Source organism: Zootoca vivipara, chromosome 5, assembly GCF_963506605.1.
Source record: "Zootoca vivipara chromosome 5, rZooViv1.1, whole genome shotgun sequence".
Lineage (NCBI taxonomy): Eukaryota > Metazoa > Chordata > Lepidosauria > Squamata > Lacertidae > Zootoca > Zootoca vivipara.
Window position 1 is genome coordinate 58,185,996 of NC_083280.1, and position 22,236 is coordinate 58,208,231.

A 22,236-nucleotide genomic window follows, 5' to 3' on the forward strand; every position below is an offset into this window, starting at 1 on the left:
GTGACGCTGGGAAATAATAATATGTGGTTGCGTGTGAGTCAATCACACATTATTGGGGAGATGCCTGTATTTCAATTCATACCCAGAAATGGAGGAAGAGATAAGGGGACTCCTCGTGGCTTTGAGGAGACACTCCCAGGAGCCCAAAGAGGAGATCAGAGAGGGCGGAGGAAGTCCCAAAGAGCCTAGAGGTGCATCAGGACTTTGTTTACATACTCCGTCTCCGTGGCTAACAGCTGGTGCGTGGGGTATAGTAATAATAATATAATAATAATTTATTAATTGTACCACGCCCATCTGGCTGGGTTTCCCCAGCCACTCTGGGCAGCTTCCAACAAAAAAATAAAATGCATTAAATGGCGGAGGAGATAGGGGGAGTCCTATCTCTTCCGCCAGAAAGGTCCATTCATTCATTCATTCATCCATCCATTTATTATATTTGCATGCCACTTTCCCACACAATCATTCTCAGAACGGCTTACAGCAAAGAATCAGGGATGCATTTCAAACAAATGCTACTAAAACAATGTCATAGTAACATAGCTAAACAACATGCAGCATCCAATACAAAAAATAACAAGGGAGTTTCACAGTTTCACCTTAATCTTACAAACATCCCTCCCATGATGTTGCTCAGTGTCCCTCTTCTGTAGCAGATTGGTATATGGCTTCCAAAGGCAAAGGTTGGAGTAGTTGGAAACACCTCTCCCTTGATGGTAGGTTGGGAGCAGAGGGAAGAATCTTGAGCAATCAGTTGTTATTATTATTATATATTGCAAGTATTTTATGTTTAAATTTAAAACTCTGCTAATTCCAACCTGACACCAGCCAACTGTCTGTATTTCTTTGTGGCTCAATGAAGGGGCATGGGGAGTATTAACATATAATTTTCATATGACTACACACACATTATGCCGTGCAGGTTAATTTGTTTGCATTTGCAATGAAGATAGAGATAAGGATTCAGATAAACATTGACTTGAAAGTTTGAACACAGACAGATTTACATTGTAATAAATCAAGACATAAGCAAACAGCAGAAGAAACTTGCCATTTGCTATGCTTAGTGTAAGGAAATCAATTATTAAATACCAGAAGTCTTTACCAAGGCACTCTTAAACTTGTAGCCATGGCATTTGTAGACAGCACTGTCTGATTCAGAGATGATTCCTCCTTGATATCAAACATTCCTTTCAGAAATGTGCTGTTTGAGAAAGAAGTAGAAGACAGCTTTGCTTCAGTTGGCTGGAAATGTGTTGATCTCTTTATAATATCTGTGTTGATGGATTAAATAAGATCATTTAATAACCAGAAATACTGTTGCAATCCTAAATGATCCCTCAAATCTTACGATACTACAGTTAAACAAAGTCTGTGGATTTCAAATAACAAGGTATCCAGAGCACATTGGTGGGTCAGAGACATATATTTTTTATTCACAGTATTGTGATTCATCACAGTGATTCAGGTACCACGTGAGTTTAGACAGTTTTTATATTTTTCCACTAACCTGGAAAAGGTTGTCTGGTTCCAGAAGGTATCCATTAATCTTAGTCATGAGAAGGAGGACAGGAAGTGCTGACAGAATTAGGCAATATAAGGCAAGGTGATACAGCAAGTACTACGTACAGTGAGTTCTAGAGGGCTGGAAAACTTTGAGTAAAAGAAACAGTGGGCAAAACCAAGCAGGATTACATTGAATAGAACTCACAGGCGAGGGAACCAAGAGCAATATAAAGGAGCTGGATCAAAGAAGCTAAGAAATCAGCAGAAGTCAATAATCAGAGATCGTGCTGGTGCTACATAAGAAGTTGTAGCTCAAGAGAATGTATAAGTATGGGCATTTAATAAATCTTTTGAGCCAGGATCTCATGGAAATTTAATAGAGATGGTCAGCAACCCCAAGACTGCTGGCTCAAATTGGTGAAACTTAAGCATGTAAGAATTACCCTTTATACAACTTTATGCTAGAACTTCCTGAGAGCTCAAGGTCAAGTTGAACCCTGGAACACTATACTGACCTTCCCCAAAGAAGGATCAATTCTATGGGGCTGTTCAGATGTGAGTCCTCATGCTTACACTGAATGCATGGCATGGGTGGGATCACATGCAGTAGCCATGGCCACATGTTCAATATTACATGGGGAAGGGGCTATGTACATATATACACAGCTCCTCCATTTAAGCAGGAAGCCGGTCAAGGTGCCAAACTCATGACTGTTGTGAAGTGTTGCCAGTAAGATGTCAACAGCATTGGGCGTGCAGCCAGCAAGCTCAGTCCTGCTTACCTCCCAACCATTCATTGAACTCATTAATCCTTTTGTCCAAACAGCTTTTTCATTAGTCATTCCATCTTCCCCTCTCTCTGGTTTGCCAGTATAAGTTTTCCTAAAAAACCTGATGAAGAAGTGAGAGAAAGGATTAGACTATTTAATTACATGGATGTACAATTAGCAGGACTAGGCATTGTAATGAACCTGACAATGGCGAGAACCAGCCTTTGGGTGGTGTTTATTGGGAGACATGTTGGAATTCTAATTGTGCATATGCCCCACCCCAGTATTACTGGAAACAATGGGTGTTGACCAGGATTATGTGAAATACTCTGTTCATGCTCTTCATTTGCCCTTTCTTCTACACAATGTTTTGTGAATATGCACAATGACTGATGTTTATGTACAGTGTCTCGTCAACATATTTAACCGCAGCATTTTATCTGTATAGTAACGTATTTCTTTGTTATTTTTGAAGATGCAGCAGACAAATTAAATCTGTCTATCTACGTAGCTTTGTTCTGATCACACTACTGGGCACCATAGAAGTGGAATTCACGTAGAAGGACAGTGTGAAAGGCTTTGTTTTGAGAGCCAGTGTGGTGTAGTGTAACAGCGGTAGACTCGTAATCTGGGGAACCGGGTTCGCGTCTCCGCTCCTCCACATGCAGCTGCTGGGTGACCTTGGGGTAGTCACACTTCTTTGAAATCTCTCAGCCCCACTCACCTCACAGAGTGTTTGTTGTGGGGGAGGAAGGGAAATGATAATGTTAGCCGCTTTGAGACTCCTTCGGGTAGTGATAAAGCGGGATATCAAATCCAAACTCCTCTTCTTTACTCATTCTGTAACTCAATTTATGCCCTATACTGACCACATTTAAAAGTCAACGGTGTCAGATGCAGCAGTGAGGAGCAGAGATTTGATTGGCAAATGCAACAGAACTGTTTGTCATATTACTTTGCATTCCAAAATAATGCACAAAACACAGTTTTAAAAATGATAATTAAGACAAGTGAGATGTAATCAGAGTGCAGGTGTAGGAGTGACAATTAGAAAGATTTGATTATAAGTGCCTTTCAGAAATGCGTTATGTTACTGATAGGTAGACAGAAGTGTTCTTATGTAAAGTTTATGCAAATGACTGTAATCAAATACAGACTTGCATTTTTTACACATTCCAATTAACTCCTTATTTTTTCTATTCTCTCATAGTATTTGTTTGATTTTTAAAAAAAAGTCATTGGTGGCATGGGCAGAACCCCCTTTTGATTCTTACATTAGGGTTTTGACCAAATCATTTCTCCCCCGCTTTTCAGCTGCATTGCAAACCACTTTAGAAATTCTTTAGTGTTTCAAACATCACCTGGCATGTGACAAAATGCACCTCAGTAGGGAAAGAATACAGCCTTGTGGCTCTTTAGAGGTGAGAGGAAATAGACCCACCATGGGTTAAACTTAGGTAGGTCTATGGAGCTGCAAAATTTAAAAAAACACCTCTATTGGCATGGCAAGCATTCTAAATACAAGAGTCACATGTCATAAGACATTCATTTGGAGGCTGATATGATGGTGGGATTTGGCTCAGCTAAGTAATAGCATTGTAACGTGATTTAAGATTAAACAGACTGATGTAATGCCTTTGCTTTTTAGCTGCCATGAGTCTTAGGTGGACCAGGCTGTATATCCTAATAAATTGGGTGGTGTTGCTGTTTCAAGTGCAGGCCTGTGCAGAGCTTGTCTGAGGCCCGGGGCAGGAGTCCTATTAGAATAAAGTTATAAACTCAAGCAAAAAAGCAGCCAGTGCCTGGTGGGGGGACCCAACTGGCTTAACACTTTGTGGCCTGGGGCAAGTGTCCCCAGCTGCCCCCTCCCCCTGCAGGGCCTGTTTGAGTGAATACCTGCATAAGCAAATGCAAATGTTATATGTGGATCAAGGCTTAATGTGTGCTCAATCTGGTGTTTTAAGAATGATATGAACTTCAGTTCTTGTCATCATTGCTGAAATGAAACTATAATGACATTATTCTACTTTGAAATCAGTTGACAGTTGAATTTAGGCCAATATGCAATTATTTTTCTAATGATTTTTTGTGTGTCTGCTATTGTCTCAGGTTGAAATCAGCCCACTTGAAAATGCAATTGAAACCATGCAATTAACAAATGACAAAATCAACAATATGGTTCAGCAACATTTGAGTGATCCAAACCTGCCTATTAATCCTTTGTCAATGCTGCTAAATGGTATTGTAGATCCTGCGGTTATGGGTGGCTTCACCAACTATGAAAAGGTACGTTCATTCAGTGTTCTCTGAGTAACCATATTGGCTCTCTAGCGATGAGAAACCTAGAACTTATATATACTAAAAGTGTATCTAATTATAAAAATAATAGATGACCCACAGGATATTTGTCTTTTCTAGGAAACATTCCAAATCTTGACTAATGCAAATACTTCTGAAAATAGGCCTCTTGTAACAATCTTTTTGAGGGAAGGGACAGAATGCCAATCCACTCCTCTCAGAATCACTGAAGCTGGGGACCGGCAACCACCCATGTTGAATAATGATCAATTGGGGCAGCATCTGTGGTTTATTTCTGTTCTTCAAGCTTTCTGAGATTCAACATGAAGCCTTTTTTGGCTGCCCACAGCAGCATCCAATGTCCCTCCCAGCCCTTGTGCTGCCTTACCAAACCTGGGTAATAAGGGTGCTGTACTTTGGGAAGGAGGTGTGAATGCTCTTACAGGGTCCTATAGTCCTCCCTTCTCCCCCCCCCCAAAGCCTAGTTAGCACTTTCCCAGCTTGGAGGAAGGAGACTGAGGGGCTCTAGGACCCTGCCAGAGCCTCACGCCTCCTTCCCAAAGCCTGAAACCCCAAAGCTTCCCTGGCTTTGAGTAGGCAGTATGAGGGCTAGGGGCGGTGTCAAATTTTGGCTTCACTTCCCTCCACTCCTGTTTGCGCTATAGAATTCTGTACAGTGATACCTTGGTTCTCAAACAACTTAGTTGTCAAACAAATCGGCTCCCAAACGCCGCAAACCCAGAAGTAAGTGTTCCGGTTTGCAAATGTTTTTCAGAAACTGAACGTGCAATGCGGCTTCTGCTTGAGTGCAGGAAACTCCTGCAGCCAATCAGAAGCCGTGCCTTGGTTTCCAAACAGTTTAGGGAGCCGAATGGACTCCCAGAACAGATTAGGTTTGAGAACCAAGGTACCACTGTACTGGTTCAGAATTGAATTAGCCATGCCCTTCTCAGCTCCTTGGTTCCCATGCTCTAGTGAAAGCCAGTTAGCACAGAAAACACACTTGCGTGCCTATGTATCTGTTTCAACAATGCTACTTTTCTGCATATCATTTCCAGTTTGAAAAGTTCATATTCCAATGAAAATGGCTAAATAAGTATTTTCACTTTTTATTAGTTCTTCTGCACTGCCAAATGTATTATTTCTTCTGTAAAAAGACATTTTTGTTTTTCTTAGGCTTTTTTTACTGAAAAATATGTGTATGACCATCCAGAAGATCATGAAAAAATTGAGAAATTGAAGGACCTAATCGCATGGCAGGTAAATCACATCGTCAAGGAGCCAAGTGGCATTCAAAGGCAGCCCGCTGTCATTTTTGACAAAACTCAGGCATCAAAGAATTCACTCCAGTGTATATGTTTCTATGGCATTTCAAATGCCTTGAAACAGGAGTTAAAGTTCATCTTTCTGTGTCTGACATAGTTTGTCATTTTATACTCCCAAATGTGACTAGCACTATTAACCCACAATTTTATCTCCTGCTGTTAAGTTCACAATTTAAAGATCTGAGAGCACTGGAACTTTCAGCTTAGAAACTATCATAGTATAGTTTAGTTCAGTGTGGCATTTCCTCCCAGCTGGGCCTGATTTACCTCTAGGGGCAAAAGAAGAAGAAAAGGTAAGTGATAGGTATGGTAGCTTAAAAGTTCTGCTACAAATATTCACTCTGGAGCACTGCAGGAAGGTTGGACCCAGACTAAAGATTCACATTCAATCTGAATACTTATTTTATGCCAAGGGTGTGCTAGATGCAGAACAAAGTTTTGGGATGGAGACTGAAGCATTAGGGACTGATAGCTGGAGTGGGGCAGATGTATGGCCTTGAGGTTTTTCCTAGAACCAAGTGGTGTATTTATGAAATAAATGAATAAAAAAACACTCTGTTGTACTTTAGCCAGTTTGCTCCACATAGAGCAATCCAAGCGTTCCTTAGGATGCGGCCATGTGAATGAAGTAACTTCAAATCCAGTGCATCTTCGTTTACACCCCCTGCTACATGACAGTATTTTCAATAAACGCAACATCAGGCTTTTGCAGCCAGGACATGTGCCCAAATTACCTCTGGGAAGCAGAGACTGGAATCATGGGTGCCCAGTCAGCCGATAGTTCTTTCATGCATCTGTATCTATTTGAGTCAACCCTTGTGATGGAAAATGCAATTGGTAACCATCACAACTGCTCCTAACAAAGAGAGGAAAGGAAAAAGCACTGCCTCTTACCTACCTAGGTTAAGACTAGGATAGTTCTGAAACTCCTGTTTTCATCTGCTCAATTGTGTATATAAAGGAGAGGATTCCGTAATATGTTCCTCTCATTCACTGTTCACCTTGCAAGATTATGGAGAAAAATTGTATTAATTATAGAAAATTGTGCAGCGCTACCTTTTTGGATCCCTCTCTTTCTCTCTTTTTAATTGTGAAGCTCAAGTACAGTAGTGTTTTTTTGTTTGTTTTTTTTTGTTAAGGATTGCTGTTATTACTGTCAAATGCTGAATGTATTAGGGAAGAAAACTAGAAAGCTCATTCCAGCATCTGTTGTATAGTTATATGCAAATATTGTGTGTTTGGCCTCAGGATAATTTTATGATGCATTTCACAGATGTGACTGACTGCTTTTTAAAAAAAAAACAGCAAAAACACACTGCTACATTCATGTTTTATATTCAGTTGTGTCCTTATTATAAGAGGAATAATTTAAATTTCCAGAGGCCTATATTTTAGATTTTGAAGAAAGCTAAGATATAATATTCAGAAATTCTCTATGGACCATGAAAGTATTGCTGAACAAAAACTCGTGTGGTCCTCTGAAATTCTATTGATTCCCCCACCCTGGTAAGCTTTTACAACAGATTGGATTTTTGGAGTTTTCAGTCCTACAGAGAAAAATAATTTGTTCCCGGGAGACTAACTTAATGTCAGCACTGTGTCATTGCCCCTAATAACTATGTTAAAAATGAAGTTTAATGGTGCTCATGGACACACTGTTTACCCAAAAGAGAATTAGCGTGCTAGCAAAATTTATATATTATTGCAAGGTTGCATATTTAACAACACACATTTATTTTAATACAGATGCACATCATTTCCACCTCTCTTGTGCATTTCCATGTTTTCTTGCTTAAAGCCAAGAAACATAAACCAACCAGATTAATAGAAGCAAACTTTTTTCCCTTGATATTGCTGCAGCTAGGAAGACACAGTGATGAATTTTAAATGCCGCATCAGAGTGTCCAGAATTAAACCTTTCTGTAAATTATTTCATTTGTTCCAGAGGGCAAGAAGTGCCATTTAATTAGTTTACTTTGCTAATTAAACTAATTGGTGGCTTCACGAAAATGTGAAGAAATGCCATGGCACCCCCACACCCCGAAGATATGAATACATTCCTTTGAATGATTCCCATCCACATGCTTTGCCCAAAAGCAAGGGGAAGTTAATCACCAAGCTGTGCAGTAATGGCCATTTCCAGCACCAACTGCATGGAGCGTGCGCCACGTGGTGAACTATTTGAGCAGGAGGAACTTCAAGTAAATATGTGGTTATCTGGTATGGCAAAAGCCCAGTGCAGTGCTTATGGTAGTGCTGCCTTGGCAGCGCTACCTCAATGGCTTCCTTCGCCTGTGGCAGCTGCTTCTCTCTGCCTCTTGGATGGACTGGGCCTGTCAAGGCTATCCCCACTGATTGAATCTTGTGGTCTCCAAGGAAGAAAAGGTGAAAGCTTTCTTCAAACCTCTACTCCTCCTCAATGCGAGGTGTTGTCAGAGTTCTCTCCTTATTATAAGCTTCATATTTTTGCCTGTGACTGAGAGAGAGTGTGCACAGTATGGGAAGGGCTTTCGGATAGGTAGGGAGTTAATCCTTTGCCTACACCCTGGCTGAGGTTTACATTCAGTTGGTTTATTTGAACCAGGATCTATTCCAGGGTCTTGAATTAGACCCTGAGGCCACCAATAGCCTTTTCCTGACCACTGCACCTGGCTCTTTCCACTGTAACATAAGCAAAACAACAGCCCCGAAGTCCTAAACCATGTGGTTTTCAATGTAAATGATAATAGTGCAACATTTTTCATGATTGTCTAGTCCACCAACGTGTTGATACTGCTTTAGCAGATATATTCCATGATAATTTTCTGAAGCGGACTGCATCACTTACGTCACATTCCATCATTTATATATTTTTAACCTGTAAAGGTCAGGAATGACCCTGCAGCAAATACGTTAGGAAAGCTAGCTTCTCTTGTGGCTTATCCTTCCCTGGTCAAAAATAACACAACTGTGTGGTTCCCTGTATTTAATTGCCATATGGAAGATAGCTGGAAGTTGCTCTTTGGTGATTAACAAAAAATATGCTTCATTAGTTCTAATCAAAGTGGCAATTTTAATGTTTATTTTTTCCCCGCTGCCAAGGAGAAATCCATATGGGCTATAAATACCCGTGGCTACAGTTGAAATATTATGCTTCTTTGGTCTTTTCCTTCAAAAGTGCCAAGAGAAGCAGCAGCTGTGTGCTGCTAAATGTCAAGAAAACAAATTTTATTCAGGATTTCATCCTGACAAGATTCCTTGAATTTGTTTAAAATGCAGTTCAGTTATATTGTCTTTCGTACTTGTAAATCTTCTAATTTAGATGGATGTTCAGTGGTGGTGTGGTGGGGGGATGTGTTTTTAATCAGTATTATGCTTTAATTATGAATTATTAAGCAGAAGCCTCTTAGCTTGATTGCTGTGGAGAATATCAAACTCCAAAATTGTGTATCTTGATGAAAGATTTCAACACCCACCCACTTTTAAATTTGAGGGAGAGGAGACTAATAGGAGGTCTATAGCTTTGGGAATGAAATATCACTCTTAAAACATTTTAAAGGTCAGTTACATCTCCACACAACGAACTAATTATGTAATCTTACCTTGGCATGGGTATTTTTTGACAGCAGCCCTGCACATAAATGATTATTTTCAATTATAAAAAAGGAATAATTTTGCCTTTTCTCATCTCTATCTCTCCCTCTTCTAAAATATTGGAAAACCAATTTCCGATTAGAAATTTAGGTTTAGCATTGAACACGTAGTTTTCGCCATTTTATTAACAAATACTGGTGTGCACAAAATGCAGTAGAGTATTTTGTTTTGTTTTTCAGTGTGGTGCAAAGGGTAATAAATAGCATTTGTTAACCAGAAGCAGGCTTTGTTTCTTTACTATTTATTCTCTGGAAATCTGTTGGAGTTGACATTAATAGTGTAGCTTGAGAGTCGGCATTCATCAGCATGCTAATTTAAGGCGTGGTATGCCTTGGTATTCTTTTGAGCATAATGTAAATGGAATATTTATTCATCCTGATTAATTTAGCTGTGCATCTCAAAATGTGATGACTCCATTTATTTTAAAAGACAAAGAACTGAACAAGAACATGCCCAAACTGTAAATATCAGGGTGTTTGTATTTTTTTTTTACTAGCCACATTAGCAACTTCACAGACTTGCACAAACACATCCCCCCCCCCCAAGAGTCACTGGAAGCAAAAGTGAGATTGTGCATGTTCCTGTATAGTTGTCAAAGGTATTACAATTCCAGAGCACCTTTTATGTTAAGATGACATTCCTGTTTTGCTCCTTTTTTGTTCTTTTGACACAAGACCAGAAAATTAATGGAAATATAATTTTCTGTTTCAGATTCCATTCCTGACAGAAGGTATCCGAATTCATGGAGATAAAGTCACAGAAGCACTTAGGCCATTTCATGAGAGGATGGAAGCCTGTTTTAAGCAACTGAAAGAAAAAGTTGAAAAGCAGTATGGTGTCAGGAGTCTTGTAAGTAGTTCTCTTAAAGTATCAGTTTTAGAATGCATGGGAAATGTAAATAATGTTAAAGCTTTTGTTTCCCTGTAGATTCTGCACTATTATAGAGGCTCTGAGGCAGAATAGGTCTCGATCCTCTCAGACGATGCTCTGTTTTAAACCCAGTTCCATTTCTATTTAATACGACAAAATCCATGGTACAGTCAAGTGAAATTCAGTGTTTTTTAAAAAATATTCATAAAAGTAAGACAGAAGTTGTGAACAGGCTCTCACACAGGTGTACTTTCACTATCTCCCTCGCATTTTGCTTGCCTTCTCTCCCCCGCTATTTGTAAGGACTTATTGACTTTGCTTTCTTGCATTTCCTTTTCATTGGGATGATTTCTGTTGTTGCCTCCTGTTAATGTTACGAGCCTCCATCCATAGTTCTTCAGGCACTCTGTCCACCAAATCTAAATCCTTCAACCTGTTCCTCGCTTCCACTGTGTATTCATAAGGAATTTGATTTAGATTGTGTCTTACTGGCCCAGTGGTTTTTCCTACTTTCTTCAGTTTAAGCTGGAATTTTGCTATAAGAAGCTGATGATCTGAGCCACAGTCAGCTTCAGATCTTGTTTTTGCTGACTGTATAGAGCTTCTCCATCTTTGGCTGCAGAGAATATAATCAATCTGATTTTGATGCTGCCCATCTGGTGATGTCCATGTATAGAGTCGGCTCTTGTGTTGTTGGAAAAGAGTGTTTGTGATAACCAGTTTGTTCTCTTGACAGAACTCTATTAGCCTTTGCCCTGCTTGGTTCCCTACTTTCCCTACTTTAGCATTCCAATCCCCTATAATGAGTAGAACATCCTTCTTTGGTGTCATTTCTAGAAGGTGTAAGTCTTCATAGAATTGGTCAATTTCACTTTCTTCAGCACCAGTAGTTGGTGCATAAACTTGAATTACTGTGATGTTAAAAGGTCTGCCTTGGATTCGTATTGAGATCATTCTATCGTTTTTGAGATTGCATCCCAGTACAGCTTTCACCACTCTTTTGTTGACTATGAGGGCCACTCCATTTCTTTTACGGGATTCTTGCCCACAGTAATAGATATTATGGTCATCCGAACTGAATCCACCCATTCCCATCCATTTTAGTTCACTGATGCCCAGGAAGTCAATATTTATTATTGCCATCTCATTTTGACCACATCCAGCTTACCAAGGTTCATGATTCTTACATTCCAGGTTCCTATGCAATATTTTTCTTTACAGCATTGGACTTTCCTTTCGCTTCCAGGCATATCCGCAACTGAGCGACCTTTCAGCTTTGGCCCAGCCGCTTCCTCAGCTCTGAATCTACTTTTACTTGTTCTCCGCTCTTCCTCAGTAGCATGTTGGACATCTTCCGACCTGAGGGGCTCATCTTCCAGTGTCATAACTTTTATATGCCTTTTGTCTTTGTCCATTGAGTTTTCTTGGCAGGGATACTGGAGTAGATTGCCAGTTCCTTCTCCAGGTGGATCACGTTTAGTCAAAACTCTCCACTCTGACCTGTCCATCTTGGGTGGCCCTGCATGGCATAGCTCATAGCTTCTCTGAGTTATTCAAGCCCCTTTGCCACAACAAGGCAGTGATCCATGAAGGAGCTGTAGTGAGATAGGTAACCCCAATTTCAGCTGGATCCAAATAAATAAATAATGGTTAAGCAATTTCATGTGGGAATGTTCCTTTGAAGTTTCTTCGCTGAAGTATAGTTTGAAGTCAGGAGTGCTTGCATTGAAACTTAAATGTCCTAGGAGACATTTCAGTATTCTGTGAAAAGATTAGTATACATAACAACATTTTCAAGTATTTAAGAGTGGCCAAATATAAACCGTAAGAGGTAACCAGAAACATTAGATTTTCCAGTATACTTTCCAGGTTCACTATGAGAGACCTGCTTGGTTTAAAATCGACAGTATGCATTTTTTTACAGTTTTGTCATGAGATTAAATCCTCAGGTGGTATCTGACACCTTTTTGAAGCATCCGCCCTTTGAAGTCAAAGGCAGGTATCAAGAAATAAAATTTGTGAAATATCATTTCCAAGGAGTTAGCGTTATATCTGCATCAGGCCTATTTGAGTGGCTTTATTGGTTTTATGCTTTGGGTGTTAACAAAGTAAAACTCCTTATATTGGTCTTAGATGTTTTATTTGGAATAGTTGCATATTTGAAATGGAATAATAATGCACTAAAAAACAACAACATAGAAGTGCTTATGTAATTTATTCCCCCTTCCATATTTTATGATGAAACAAGTATATATGCACTCCAAAATTTCTCAGAAAATGTATAACTGTAAATCTTGAGTGTACAAGCTCAATATTGCTCTCTCTGTTTTTGTCATTGTGACATATGTTGTGTATTTCGTCCCACACAGAGGAGTAGATTTTTCAAGCTTTATTAACCACACAAATCATGTATGAACACTGAAGCTAGGAAAAATAATGAGACCCTCCTGTCATTTAAGAGATACATTATCACAATTGGTATAATTTGTGTCCAAGTATGCAATTAGAAATTGCTTAAGTCTCACTAATGTCTTGCTACACACATTTGATTTTCAAAAAAGAAAAGAAACAAAACTATACAATCAAAAAAGAGCTTCCCTTAGAGCAGTATCAGCCATGCTGGATTATCAAAATTGGAAACCCATTTCTATTACGTATTCTTTATACGTACGCCAGTGTGGTGTAGTGATTAAGAGGGGTAGACTCGTAATCTGGTGAACCGGGTTCGCTTCCCCGCTCCTCCACATGCAGCTGCTAGGTGACCTTGGGCTAGTCACAGTTCTCTGAAGTCTCTCAGCCACACCCACCTCACAGAGTGTTTGTTGTGGGGGAGGAAGGGAAAGGAGATTGTTAGCCACTTGGAGACTCCTTAAGGGGAGTGAAAGGAGGGATATCAAGTCCGAATGCTGCTGCTGCTGCTGCTGCTGCTGCTGCTGCTTCTTCTTCTTCTTCTTCTTCTTCTTCTTCTTCTTCTTCTTCTTCTTCTTCTTCTTCTTCTTCTATATAGAGCTTGATTCATTACTGTGCATAATTCATAGTGAGTAGAGCAGTCAACCATGTTTAATCTTATTAAAAAACTACATAACCTTTGGAGTGCCACCTCAGGTGGCAGGTGCTGGGGGGGGGGGGTGGCAGCAAAGCCAGCAGTGAGGCCTGGAGCTGCCATCTGAAGTGTCTGCTCCTCTCTCTGGCCTCCTTTTTTCTCCCCCCCCCCCGGCCATCTCCAGGTAGCTGTGGAGAGGAGAGAAGGAAGAGGCAGGAGGCTGCCTCAAGTGGCAAAATGTCCTGGGGCAGCCCTACATTATGTTGGAATATCTCTTTCTTACAACTTGAAAACGTTGGAAAAGCCAGAAGACAGCAGATAAAATGACTGCCCTAGATGATAATGTGCTCCCCGTGAGAAGAGAGATGTTGATATAAGCCCTGTTTATATGTCACTTGTTTCAGTAGAACATTTTAACATATTCTGGTATTTGACTGGTATGCTTATATCCAGATATTATCTTCTCAACCTCACACAGATCTGCCGCTCAGCTCTGTCAGAACATACAGTGTTTTATCACTTCTGTCTGTCTTCATGCAGCACCAGCTTCCTACTAGTTGACAGGGTGGAAAATCTACCTGTGATCAAACAGCATGGGGTTCCTATTTTTGTTGGCAGAATTCAATTATTTTGTGCATATATTAGTTATTAATGGGTAACAAACCTTGAATAAATATTCAGAACTGTAAATTCTGCCTTTCTTGTTTCTTCCATCTGTGAAACTAGATTTGTGTGCCTCAGTACTAATATGTGTGCTTCTGTAAAGGCGATGGCTTTCATTTATTTTGCCAGATTGACGGGGGTTCTCCCTGTGAGGTAGTAAGAATCGGGTGTTGGGGGTGTACCAGACTCCCTACAGGGTGAGAGCCTGATGGTGAGGAAGAGATAAATCTTCATATTGTAGGGGGAGGGGGGCAAAGTTGTGGATTTAGTAGTAGGAGGAGGGTTTTTTGTTTTTGTTTTGAATGTAGAATTCATATTGTATTTCTTGATTCCTTTTTGTTGAAATATATAAACCACTGAGAGAGTTTTGTTGAAATAGAAAGTGGTATATAAATTAACTAGATAAAAGAAATAAATGTCTTTATCTATTTAAGTTTAAAGCAGACATACCTAACTTTTGGCCTTTCACATGTTGCTGAACTACAATTCCCATCATCCCTGATCATTGGTCACACTGGCTGTAGTTGATGAGAGTTGTAGTTCAGCAACATCTGAACCAGGCTAGCCACTCTGATTAAAAGGCTACATATACATATGAAGGAATGAGAGCATTCTAATTGCTGTGGCCTTGATTAATATAATTTTGTTTCAAAATACCTTTCCTCAAGAAAAACCTATTCATTTTTCTGAATGAAATGAATGACACCTAAGTAAAAGTGCATCTTTTATTACATTCATGTATTTCGAAGTGTTCTGGCAACAAAAGAATGATATTTGCTCTTTCTGTAGCCCTCAAGCATAGATGACAGACGAGGTAGTCGTCCAAGGTCCATGGTTAGATCATTCACGATGCCTTCATCTTCAAGGCCACTGTCTGTTGCTTCAGTTTCCTCCATTTCATCTGACAGCGCACCTTCGAGACCAGGCTCTGATGGGTACGTGGGTCTACTGCATGCATACTCTGTAGCATTTTCTCTACTACCTCATACTCCTAAGGTTCATAAATATACCTGCTTTCTTTGAGCTTTTTGATCCACATATTAAATTTTTCAGGTAGGTTTTTTTAAAAAAAAAATCTTGTGTTGCGATATTAGCAATAAAATTCCTTAGCCTGAGAATTTACTACTCTCTTCTGTTTACTTAAAGTATTGAAGTTAAGATTTCATCAAGGCCAGTTTATGAAACGGAACACTGGTCTCAAACTTATTAAGAATCCCTGCAGTTCTTGACACTTACAATGCTAATTGCAATGTTAATTTTTTTAAAAAAGCTTTGGAATGCTTCACAATGTTTCTGACATGTGAAGTCATGTGTTCCATCATTCTTTGTAGCTGCTCTTCGAAGCTCAGAGAGAGGGCATTCCAAAAAGCTTAGCTGCCTTGTGACTGGAGAGGGCACAAAAATAGAGCAGAATCCAAAATGGTTCTGTAGCAGCAGCAGATCTCCATTATGTTCCACATGCCCCTCCCTTTTCCCTTAGGTCACACAACAACCAATAGCCATTTGCAGGGACAGTTGGCTATGCAGATATGCCTGCATTGGTCAATCATATACATGTCTGCTACCTTTGACATGTGATATACATTTACAAAGACATATGGTGGTGTAGGGGACCCAGGTGGCGCTGTGGTTAAACCACTGAGCCTAGAGCTTGCTGATCAGAAGGTTGGCGGTTCGAATCCCTGTGACGGGGTGAGCTCCCGTTGCTTGGTCCCAGCTCCTGCCAACCTAGCAGTTCAAAAGCACGTCAAAATGCAAGTAGATAAATAGGAACCGCTACAGCGGGAAGGTAAATGGTGTTTCCATGTGCTGCTCTGGTTTGCCAGAAGCGGCTTTGTCATGCTGGCCACATGACCTGGAAGCTATACGCCGGCTCCCTCGGCCAATAATGTGAGATGAGCGCGCAACCCCAGAGTCGGTCACGACTGGACCTAATGGTCAGGGGTCCCTTTACCTTTACCTTTTTATGGTGGCTGTACAAATATTTTCAGTTGTTCTTTACTTCAACATTCACACAAGCACAGTTTCATACACTTAGGTTTCTACCAGCCAAACTACCAGCTTTGGGAGTGTGGGGTGAGCTTAAAACTGACCCTGATCATTCTTCTAATGCAGGCATCCCCAAACTGCGGCCCTCCAGATGTTTTGGCCTAAACCTCCCATGATCCCTAGCTAAGAGGACCAGTGGTCAGGGATGATGGGAATTGTAGTCCAAAACATCTGGAGGGCCGAAGTTTGGGGATGCCTGTTCTAATGCATAAGGGCCCTTGCCAGTTTCCTGCTGGAAACCACTCCCCCAAACCCAGCTGCTATTTGCTCCTGAAGGTAACAGCAACTCTGGTGTCAAGCAGCAGTGGGTGGGAGGTTTCTTGCAGGCAGCTACCACACACCCCTGCTATGAATCAGGATCACTTTCCAAATAGAGATGCCACAACTTCTAGCTTCTCCAAAAGAAAATCAAACAGTGTAAATAAATATAACATATACTTTGGCCCTGAGATGTTATAAACTACAGGTATATTAAAAAATCCATACAGGTGTTTTTCACTTCATAAAGTGTATTGAATTGTGAATTTGAATTGAGTGCCGAAGCTGCATTCCTATACATACTTAACTGGAAGTAAGTCTCATTTAATTCACACAATGACACTTACCTATTGAGTAGATGTTTATAGAATTGCACTGTTAGTCTACTACATGAATTGTTAGGACTGTTCCATAATAGTTTGAGGTACATTTTGATCAACAGCCAAAATGAATTAGTCGTTCTGTCACCCCCATTACAGTATCATTAAGTTTGATTGGTTGATGAAGGGGTGAGGCACTAAAGTGGTGCTGTTGCTGCACCTAAAGATGTAGTGATTGGTACTGATATAGCGATGCCTTTAGTACAGTGAATGTTTATACCCTTCAGGTTTGTGCTTGAGCCTCTTTTACCAAAGAAGATGCATTCTCGGTCACAAGACAAGTTGGACAAGGATGATCCGGATAAAGAAAAGAAGGAGAAGAAAAAAGAAAAGCGAAACAGCAAGCACCAAGAGATATTTGAAAAGGAATTCAAGTCGACAGATATCTCTTTGCAACAGTCTGAAGCAGTGATACTTTCAGAAACGGTAATGATAACTGGCCTATGTGTAAAATGATAATAGCTTCAACACACAACGGACATAGCAAGAAAATGATGGTGTGCTCGACACTATTGCTGGAGCAGTATCCAGTTTAAGAGAGTAAATTCCACATTTCAAATACTTGCAGTCGATTTGGCAAGTGACATGACGTTCAGACGAACTTTAAATGCTTTGGAGTTAAAAGGTAGCAGATTTATTCTGACATGTAGCTGAAAGAAAATGCTCTGAGAAGGTTAATTAATCAAACTACTTTTACAGATGCTCACTGTCTTTGGGTGCATCAATAATATAATGCTAAGCAGTATAGGGATAAAACACAGCTTTCATTAAATTGTTTTACTTGGAACAAGACTACTTTCTATAAATGATACGTTAAAAGGTGAGGCATCCAACTCAGATGCTGGGGGGGGGCAGAGAATGGAAGTGAGATGGTGAAAGATAGTGGGGTGTGGGCCACACCCCCTGCCCTACAATCTGTTAACTAGATTACTAGGAGGGCACTATCCCATAACTAGGGTTGAAATAAGCTGCAGCTGCCAGTCTGGTCAGTTTCTGATCTTTTCCTTGGATCAGACAGCAAAATGTATTGGGCCCCATTGACATGCTAACATTTTGCATCTCAGCAGCTCTCAGCTATACAGTAAATTTATAGACACAGTCTGCCAGTGGTTACAATCTACCCTTCCAGTTTTTCATCAGTATTTTTAATGAATTGTCATCAATTTATTTAATCTTAGAGAAGTCTCAGTTCTTAAAATACATAATAAGGAAGCTTTCTCAGCTATGCACTTGGTAAATCACCATGGTAATTTAACTGGGGGATCAAAAACAAACTATATGAAGAGAAAATTGTTCATAATTAAAGCGTTCTTGCATGCTTCTGATCTCTTCTTACTATTTAAATGCTTCAGTATTTACAATTTTCAACAATAGTTCTTTAGATTTACTGTGTAGATCCTTTTTACATAGCAGACCAACTTCTTTGACATGACCTCTCATTCTTTCATTCATTCATTCATTCCAGTGGTTGATTCTCAGACTAGTTCAAAGTATTAAAACAAGACTGTGAGAAAGTGTGTGTCAAACATCAGCGTAATTGGCTGAACATTTCATTGATTCAAGGACAAGTAGTATTATTAGCCCCTTGTATTTTAAAAAAATTAGGCTAAAATAATAAAAATCGTATTTTTATTCTGGATTCACTGAGATTCCTATATAACTGGGGAAGTGCTCTTTGCAGAAAAATGTTAATTAACATAAGTAACCATGAAAATTATACAAACGGTTTAAAACCTGTGTCCTGAAATAGAAAGCAATTTTGTTTGTTTATAGGGCTAGAAAAAACTTCCTGCCTGGAGCAGTGAAAGGTACTTTCCAACATTCCTTTGCTTAACAGCAGTTTCCTGTATTTTTTCTTTACCAATGCAGACCTACCTAGGCAAGCCTGGAGACTTAAGTACATGAAAATGCACTGAATTGTGTGGGCAAGGGAATAGAAGAGATGACTTCCTCTAAGAAAGTGTTTCTCAAACAGTGGGCCACAGTGCTACAGCCTGCACACGGCCTTCTCACTTTACTGCCCCAACCCCTAGCCATACCTTTAAGTTGGGCCAATACCCAACTACAGTGGTACCTCGGTTTATGAACACAATTGGTTCCGGAAGTCTGTTCATAAACTGAAGCATTAATAAACTGAAGCAAACTTTCTCATCGAAAGTAATGGAAAGTGGTTTAATCCATTCCTGACGGGTCTCCGGAGTACTCAACCTGAAGCATACTTAACCCGAAGCATGGGTGTAATTGGTTCCGGAAGTCTGTTCATAAACTGAAGCAAACTTTCCCATTGAAAGTAATGGAAAGTGAATTAATCGGTTCCAGATGGGTCCACGGCGTTCGTAAACCGAAAATTCGTAAACCGAGGTGTTCATAAACCGAGGTTCCACTGTAAATACAGTTCCTTGTATACTGGGTAAAGGTGCCCGAGAGACAGAGAATTTCAGGTGAGCAGGAGGGAAGGAAAGTCTCCTTCCTCTAGAAAGTGAGACTGAAGGTTAACATTCGGAATTAAAAGGAAGGGGATAAGCAAGAAAAGGTGTTACAGGAGGAAGAAGTAAGTGTAAAGGCACTAGGGAGCAGGGATGAAATTAGCAGTTTGAGGAGTGAGGAAAAGGGAACATGTTGAATGTGAGAAGGCAATAGCAAGTCGGCAAATTTTTTTTTGAGAAATGTGGGCCTTGGACGGAAAAAATATAAATGCAGAATTATTCTTGAGGTACATCCTCAGAATCTATAAATTCTGCCTAAAATGGGGAAGCTGGTGCTCAATAGGTCTAGAACAAATTGCTTGAATAAAGCTGAGGCATGGCACTTGTTGCCATAAGGAAAAAACTGCAGCAAAGAATTTAGCAATTTCCAAATATGGTTTAGAGATCAGCTGAGAGGGATGTTAGCAATTGCCAGCAATTGTCTTCATTTGCTACCATTTTGTGACTGGTAGGGCTCAATAAATTCCAGCTTTTTAAAGTGTGCCCTTGGGGTAGAAGGTTTGAGGATTCCTGCTCTAGACCAGGCACGTCGAACAGGTAGATTGTAATCTACCAGTAGATCATTGGACGCCTGTGGTAGATCAATAGTAGATCACTGGCTCCCCCCCCAAAGAAGCTCAACAACTTTGGCTCCCCTTAAAAAAAGCTCAATTTTTTTTGCCCTGCACCCCCCAGAAATGGCGCTTTCCTTCTCCCTAAAAAAGCTCAACAACTACTTTGATCTGAATGCCTTTAAAATGGGCCTTCCTCCTCCCCCAAAAAGCTCAACACCTTTGACCTGAACCCCCCCCCAAGGGGGTAGATCACAGCAAGTTTTTAACTCTGTAGGTAGATCACAGTCTCTTGGGAGTTGGCCACCCCTGCTCTAGACCATAAAAGTCCATTATTACAGTGCTGCCTGCTCAAAGTGACTTGGCTTTAAGTGACAGAGCACAAAATCATCTGCAACAATATTCAGCAGTATGAAAGCCACGAGAGTCTTTCTAAGTACATTTCTATTGTGTATGGATCATTACCCCTCTGAGTTACTTTTGAGGAGGCACAGGAAGTTAGTCCAGTATCTGTAAGAATAAAGAAATCCTATCAACCAGAAAAATTAGTATTTTAAAAAGAAAAAGAAATATGTGTGTTTTATGGTGGTTATGATATGTTTCCACCAAACATATTTTGCACTTTAGTGGCTCGTGTTTTGAGAAATACTCTAAATATAGTAATATGTTTCTAGCATGCTAGTGTATATAAAACAAAAACCTAGTGGTGTAAGTGGTATATCTTTTAGTTTTCCTTTAGGTTATAACAAGGTGTAACTATGATAGGAATAGCCAGCTGCCATTTTGTTAAATAACCCCTGGAAACGCCTAAAAAGTACATTCTTAAAAATTGATTGTACATTCAAGGCCACAAAAAACTGTGTTTAAGAAAGAACAAGCCAAGGATATATTTTAGAAGAATACTGCATTGAGACAAAAACCGTTTTTTCCTTATCGCTGTGTTACATTAAGAACGTATTTATCACAAGCTCAATGGCTCACTAAGAAATGTTTCCTCCTTTGTTTCCAGCAGCTGTGCTGTAAGAACAAATTATGTATCCTTGGACTGTGTGATGTATGTGTGGAAGATATACTTCAAATTGAGTCTGGCTTGCTTTTTTTTTTTTAACCAAATGCAGATCAGTCCATTGAGACCACAAAGACCAAAGAGCCAAGTTATTAACATCATGGGGAGTGAAAAACGTTTTTCTGTTTCCCCATCACCGCCTTCTCAAACCATCCCTCCACCAGTCACTCCAAGGACCAAGCTTTCATTCAGTTTACAGTCCAGTAAGTCTGCTTTAACTGATTAATCACATTAACTTATTTTTTTTTTCATACTGCAACCCCACCCCGGAACCGTTGGGTGAAGGGCAGGTAAGAAATACTAATTTACAAAACTGTGGGTTTTCCCCCCCTGATGTACTTGAACCAGACAGGTCATATCAGGAACTTGATATCTCTGAAATGTTTTATGATCAATTGGCTAATTAGGTTAACCAGAGAGTAAATCAGACTATGTCCATCAGGATTCCTTTCACCTTTCAACTGTTGCTTTAATCAGGGCTGAGTAGGATATATTGTTATTATCCTACTCACATTCTAGGAGTTCTAGCCACCATGGCCAACAGTCAGCAGTGATGGGAGCTGGAACCCACTATCATCTAGAGCAGTGTTTCCCAAACTTGGGTCTCCTGCTGTTTTTGGACTACAATTCCCATCATCCCTGATCACTGGTCCTGCCAGCTAGGGATGATGGGAGTTGTAGTCCAAAAACAGCAGGAGACCCAAGTTTGGGAAACACTGATCTAGAGAGCCATAGCGTTTCCCACACTTGGCTTAAGTGAAGAATAATTGTGTGGCCTGTTCAAGGGGGAAATTTGCTATAGGATCCAATAATTTCACCGTGTAGTACAATATAGTTTTATATAAACGTCCTATACAAATATTTACTTTTTATTATTATTATTTATTATTTATACTCCACCCATCTGGCTGGGTCTCCCCCACCACTCTGGGCGGCTTCCAACAAATACCAAAATACATTAAAATATCACAGATTAAAAACTTCCCTAAACAGGGCTGCCTTTAGGTGTTTTCTAAATGTCAGGTAGTTGTTTATCTCCTTGACCTCTGATGGGAGGGCGTTCCACAGGGCGGGCGCCACTACCGAGAAGGCCCTCTGCCTGGTTCCCTGTAGCTTTGCTTCTCGCAGTGAGGGAACTGCCAGAAGGCCCTCGGCGCTGGATATCAGTGTCCGGGCTGAACAATGGGGGTGAAGACGCTCCTTCAGGTATACAGGACCGAGGCCGTTTAGGGCTTTAAAGGTCAGCATCAACACTTTGAATTGTGCTCAGAAATGTACTGGGAGCCAATGTAGGTCTCTTAGGACCGGTGTTATGTGGTCTCGGCAGCCGCTCCCAGT

General features: G+C 40.2%; 1 protein-coding gene across 3 annotated transcripts in view; it reads left to right on the forward strand.

Annotated features, from left to right (window-relative positions):
- DOCK1 (dedicator of cytokinesis 1) overlaps positions 1-22,236 on the forward strand; it is a 362,095-nt gene that overhangs the window by 325,322 nt on the left and 14,537 nt on the right. For all 3 annotated transcript variants that reach the window (XM_035138565.2, XM_035138566.2, XM_035138567.2), the window contains 6 exons: positions 4,386-4,562; positions 5,751-5,834; positions 10,244-10,381; positions 14,898-15,043; positions 17,023-17,221; positions 20,951-21,101. In XM_035138565.2, coding sequence (XP_034994456.1) covers positions 4,386-4,562; positions 5,751-5,834; positions 10,244-10,381; positions 14,898-15,043; positions 17,023-17,221; positions 20,951-21,101 — 895 coding nt within the window. The remainder of the gene's footprint in view (positions 1-4,385; positions 4,563-5,750; positions 5,835-10,243; positions 10,382-14,897; positions 15,044-17,022; positions 17,222-20,950; positions 21,102-22,236) is intronic.